Consider the following 5,304-nt stretch of genomic DNA (forward strand, 5'->3'; position numbering starts at 1 on the left):
ATTAATAATAAGATGTATAACTTGAAATTTTTTAGTTTATGAAGTTTACTAAACTGCGTGAAGCGCGGACAAATTAACTAGTTATTATAATAATTATGTATTTGATTTGGATAAGTTATCGCCTGATCTAAGTCACGTTTGAATACATAAGTCGGTAGGGTAGAATTAATTTTGTCCTGGCTGCATATCTTATTGGGTGAAAATGTTATTCCTCTTAAAATATCAAATTTCTCATCCAACTTTAAAAAATAGACAATTTAAAATATTTTTAATTCACCAACCAAATACCAGAAAATATTTTTTATAAAATAGTTTTTCTATAATAAATAACTTCCAAGGGGCGTGATGTAGATAGCATACACTAATGCATGTATTAGTGGCTGCTTCCACTGCTCGAACCCCTGACCTATAAACTTTACCGTTGCTAGTTGATACAAGGAGGTAAAAGAAATCTGAAAAGAACAAATCCTTTACTAATGTCATGGCAGATCATAGTGGTACCTGACCAGTGTAGTTGTCAACTTGTCATATGCATATGAGGTGACAAATAATCAAATTAATTGCAAAGAATGAATATAGTTACATTATAACAAGGTTATATTTCTACACAACCATCATCATCGTCATCATTTTCACTATCATTATCCCAGTCCAGCGTGTAAGATCCCGCTGACTTCATCAATTCTGTTAGTCCAGTTAGATCCTCCAGATATGTTGGATGATTGATCGCTTCAAGTACGAAGTCCATCCCTCTCGTCTGATATTCCGATACCACCTGAGTACAACGAATTCACGTGTATTACTATAAAAGCATATAAAAGAGAGCGCAGACGAGGATGATTAATGCTTTCAACAATCAACTTTGTAATCATAAACTGTACTAATTTGCTGAAAAAGTGATGGTCAGAATGTATAGTGTAATAATAGTTCAGGGGCCTTGAATGCTGTAACTTACAGTGGAGCAACAAGCAGTGCAACAAGTTGAAGCGTGACCAACGAGTGTCATCTGAGAAAACTGAGAGAGGGAACCCCGAATCTGATGGGGTAGAATGCCAAGAGGTTGTGCAGTGCTACCGTTATCATTAGAGTTTGCAAACTCAGCTTTGGCATATATTCTGCAAACCATAGTTAAGTAAGAAGTGCTAAAATGCTGGATGAAATATAATTTGCATGTATATCAGAATAATAGTTAAGAATTTACCCAGAAGGATGATGCAAAACTCCAACCAAAAGTTCAACAGCCAGGGCTGATGCAATAGGAGCAAGCCCCGGACGAGTAACTGTACATTGTTGGTCCAGGGTACGATTGGCAGTTGACTGCATAAACACAAAAAGAAAACATTCATATTTGTAGATATCGCAATCATACAGTTACCATCACTTTCATGCAAGAATATTACATCAATTGGTGCAACCACATCATTGCAGAAGTAACACCCCAATCTCTGCGACCCATTTTGACTTGAGAGGGAGAGATTCTCCATACTAGCAGTGACATTATTTGACGTGTCAGCTTGTGAGTTTCGTGTAGCACCCACAGGACCTGCTCCATGACGCATGACTAGAAAGCTATCAAAGCCTAAGGCTGCATTAATAGTAATCTGCAGAGAGGAAAATAGACACATGTAATAATCAAGTAAGAATTTAGCTGGCACTTGTGAATACAATATCACATGCAACATACTAGTCTCAGAAACTTCACAAGAGAAAGTAAAGGTGTGTAAAACCTTGTTAGCACTTGCACAAACTAGACTAGGAAGCCACCGACTTTCCCGTGTATCAGTTAATAGAAAGATTGCATCATGTGAGTTAATCAAATCAGACAAACGTCTGCAGTCCTTAAGTATATTACTTTCTTCTTGGCTAGGGACTGGATGTCCAGGCATTGGAATAGCCATTACAACACCTTCTGCTTCCTGTCAAGAAATTAAGATGTGTCAAAATATGAATCTATCTTTTCTCGATATCTTGAATTATTTTATTTGATTCTTTGAGGTCTCAGTAATGGACCAATACCACTGCTGGAAATATTCGCTTGAGACTTTCAACTGCTGCAACGGCCTTAAATTTTCCACCATTTAGACAATCATCAAGCACATAAAGAGACTGCCTTAGTGGATTAGACATTGAGACCTTCCCACTGTCAAGCAATGTGATTTTTCGGACGCCCCATGCCTACAAAAGTACAGAAGTCTGATAAGCAATTTCAGAAATTTTTACACAATTATTGCTTCCATTTTCTATTCACTTACCATAAGCATTCGAGCAACCTGGCATCCTAGTGTACCTGCTCCCAGGAGGAGACATTTCATAGCCGCCAACATGTCGAGATTCAACGAAGGCAATGTGCGCCATCTCATTAGTTTCAAGTTCAAATCAGCAGCTGATACAGCCAACCTGGAAAAACATGACAGATTCCTAAGATGACCACCAAACTATTCATACAATAATCAGTACTTGTTTATGTGTACCTTGTCGGATCCATCGTTTTAGCAAGGCTGATGCACCTCGAAACCTTCTTCCCTCTATTTAGTTCCCATCCCACAGCGTTAGGCATGTTCTGATGATTCCTCCATCCTAAATAGATTATCATTATGGCCGCGTAGAAGATATGACTTTTTACTATTTATAAATGAAGCATAAATCAGATACCAAAACCTATTACCAGTGCTCTACCTGGTGAAAGAGATATTTCAGCTTCTCCAACAAGCGACAATCCCAGATCTGCAAAACCACGGTTCTCACGGTAGCAGAAAAAGTGAATCTTTCCGAGGCCCCACCTTAAATAGATATAGGCAAGATAATTGCGAAGTGGCCATCCAGGATTACTTGGAAGATGACAAGGGTCATAAAAACCAAAAAGAACCTGCTAATTGTAAACAAGGTATTTACGTCAAAGATATGAAGTGAGATTACACAGCAACTAAACAGCCCTAACACTTGGTTAAGATTGAAACAACATAAAAAGGGAATGGCCAAACCTTTTGAACATTAGTTTGGCAGGTTTCCCACTCCCTCAGATGCCTAATAGTAACAATTGAATCCGAACCAACAGACACCAGAAAGAATGGTATATCTGCATTCCACTAATGCTTCAGTTACCGGAAAAAGAAATGTCAAAAACTGTGACCTTTAAAGATTATAGGATAGTTAGCTCCAGGAACTTTTACCTGCAGTGGAGCTCATGCTACGCCACTCATTACAAGCTCTAGACAGAAATTCAGCCTGTTTGCCATAACAATCAATTTTGAGAAAAATATATCTGAACTGTGAACGAACAAAGTTTAAATGATCGTTCAAGAGAAAAGAACCTCTTCAGAAGTGAAGCATTGGGAAGCTGGCTTCAAATTAACCAGAGTTGCAGGAGGATCAAGCACCAAAGCAGGGAACGCAAACCAATAATGAAAACTCCATTTTTTCAGGTCTGCAAATGATATAACTAGGAACCTTAAGAGCACAGAAGTGTCCTCCTCAACTTTGCCCGAGTAAATATCATCCCATATCTGATTCAAAAACTATCACGGTGAGATGATACATATTAATAAGCTACGTAATAACAGAGTTCAGAAGAAGTTTCACTTAATATGTGAAATAAGTAGTCCGGTATATTTGAGAAAAAAGTATTTTATTATTATTGTACCTTGTTGGCTTCTGCTTTAAGTAGGCTCTGCTTATCAAGCGCGTAGAAGCTTTCTAACGTGTTTGTATTGAGAAGAATGCCAGGGACAGGACACCTATTTCTGTTTCCCTGACTAGCTGGAAGAGACGACGATTCCTCACCGGACTCATCAGGTAATGATTCAGCAAGAAGAGTCAAGTGATTTGATAGTTGAGGATGTGAGCAAGGTGCATAAAAACCTGCACAAAAAACAATTCAAACCAGTAGGAACAAACACTATAAACCCAAAAAGCTACAACCTTTATTTCTGAAAAAGGGTAGAAAACTCAGTAACACCCCCCACCCCCCGAAAAAAAACAAGAAGGAAAGAGCTTGACACAGTGATAATAACAATGAGATAAACCAGAAACATGAATTCAAAGAGGGGAACTACATTGTTGAATTCGAACAAAAGGGTAACTTTTAAATAGCAAAGAACAATTCAGAAACAAATAAAAAAAAAATCAAGTAATAATTACAGAAGCTATATAATTTGCAATTGGAAAGAAAGATAAAGGATAAAGAAAAAGAAGAAGAGGGGAAGAAGCATACCAGTAATAGGAATAGGGGAATCATCAAGGCGCAACTTATTGAGCTTTAAAGAAGATAATTTATGCCAGAACCCTTCATCTACTGAACTCTGAAAGGGTGCAAATTGAAGAATTGTTCCTCTTCCGCTATCCGCCATGAATAAAAATCTTGCTTTATTGGAAACTCCGTTGCTCAATTTGGAGCTTCTCTCTCTTTATACTTGTAAGTATTTTGTAGACTTCGTTGACCTCTCTTGCTGAGGCTTTGATTCATACCTTTGCACAAAAGAAGCAAAGATCGGAATTTTAAGAAAGAAGGTTACAACGAGGAGAAAAGAAACTTTGCCAATTTTTTATTTTAATTTTTAATCCGCCGAACTACTCTATATTTTACTTTCAATTTTTTGCAGAATAGGCTAAATGACACTTATACTTGTACCACTTTGTTATCCCGGTTCCCAAACTTGATGAAGTTTCATCTAGATACCTCTACTCGTTCAAAAGTAATATTTTAAACCCCTCTGACCATTGACCAAGTCTATGTGGCAACTTAATCGCTGAACCAGACAAAATCGTGTATTTCACGCATATAAGGAGCGTGAACGTAAAAAATTTATGATTAAAATAAGGAAAAAAGAAAAAGAAAAATTCAAAAAATCAAATTAGAAAAGAAAGAAAAGGCCAAATAGGTGATTTTTCTCTTTCTCTAATGTTCTGTCGCCCACCAAGGACGCCCCCCTCCCCCCTTCACTGTCTCCCTCCCTTCTTCACTTTGCTCCTCTTCCCCCATTTTAACCCAAAACCCACAACAACGGTACCCTCCCCACCATATCTTCATCCAAACAATGACATCCCTCGTCGCTATAGATCCAAAACATGTACCAGATTTGCATCAATTTTTGGGGAGTTTTTTTTCTCACACCCTATTCCCTACTTTGGAAGATAGCCTTTGCAAAGAAAAGAAATAGAAATAATGAAAGAAGATCGCCGGTGAAACCTATTTTCTAGTTTTCTTGTAGTGAAATTTCAAAAAAATTTGGGTGATGTTGGTCTTTCGGGTGGTCATTATTGATGGCCGGTTTAGCTTTTGGTGGTTGATTGGTGATGCTATGGTGG

General features: G+C 37.8%; 1 protein-coding gene across 1 annotated transcript; it reads right to left on the bottom strand.

Moving 5' to 3' along the window:
* Positions 1 to 434: 434 nt before the first annotated feature.
* Positions 435 to 4,527, bottom strand: LOC109210131 (ubiquitin-like modifier-activating enzyme atg7). Its single transcript, XM_019373500.1, has 14 exons — positions 4,211 to 4,527; positions 3,641 to 3,858; positions 3,312 to 3,503; positions 3,171 to 3,225; positions 2,982 to 3,076; positions 2,677 to 2,866; positions 2,472 to 2,577; positions 2,253 to 2,397; positions 2,017 to 2,175; positions 1,728 to 1,916; positions 1,401 to 1,601; positions 1,202 to 1,317; positions 956 to 1,115; positions 435 to 775 (listed from the first exon to the last, which is right to left on the bottom strand). The coding sequence occupies exons 1-14, from the start codon at positions 4,344 to 4,346 to the stop codon at positions 596 to 598; spliced, it is 2,142 nt and encodes a 713-aa protein (XP_019229045.1). The 5' UTR covers positions 4,347 to 4,527; the 3' UTR covers positions 435 to 595.
* Between the last annotated feature and the right edge of the window lie 777 nt (positions 4,528 to 5,304).

The sequence above is a fragment of the Nicotiana attenuata genome, unplaced genomic scaffold, assembly GCF_001879085.1.
Source record: "Nicotiana attenuata strain UT unplaced genomic scaffold, NIATTr2, whole genome shotgun sequence".
NCBI lineage: Eukaryota > Viridiplantae > Streptophyta > Magnoliopsida > Solanales > Solanaceae > Nicotiana > Nicotiana attenuata.

Coding starts and splice junctions, on each gene's coding strand:
- LOC109210131 (XM_019373500.1), bottom strand. CDS start 4,346: ATGGCGGATAGCGGAAGAGGAACAATTCTTCAATTTGCACCCTTTCAG. Junction 3,077..3,170: donor TAGCATGAGCTCCACTGCAG/GTAAAAGTTCCT, acceptor AGTGGAATGCAG/ATATACCATTCTTTCTGGTG. Junction 1,917..2,016: donor AGCGAATATTTCCAGCAGTG/GTATTGGTCCAT, acceptor ATTTCTTGACAG/GAAGCAGAAGGTGTTGTAAT.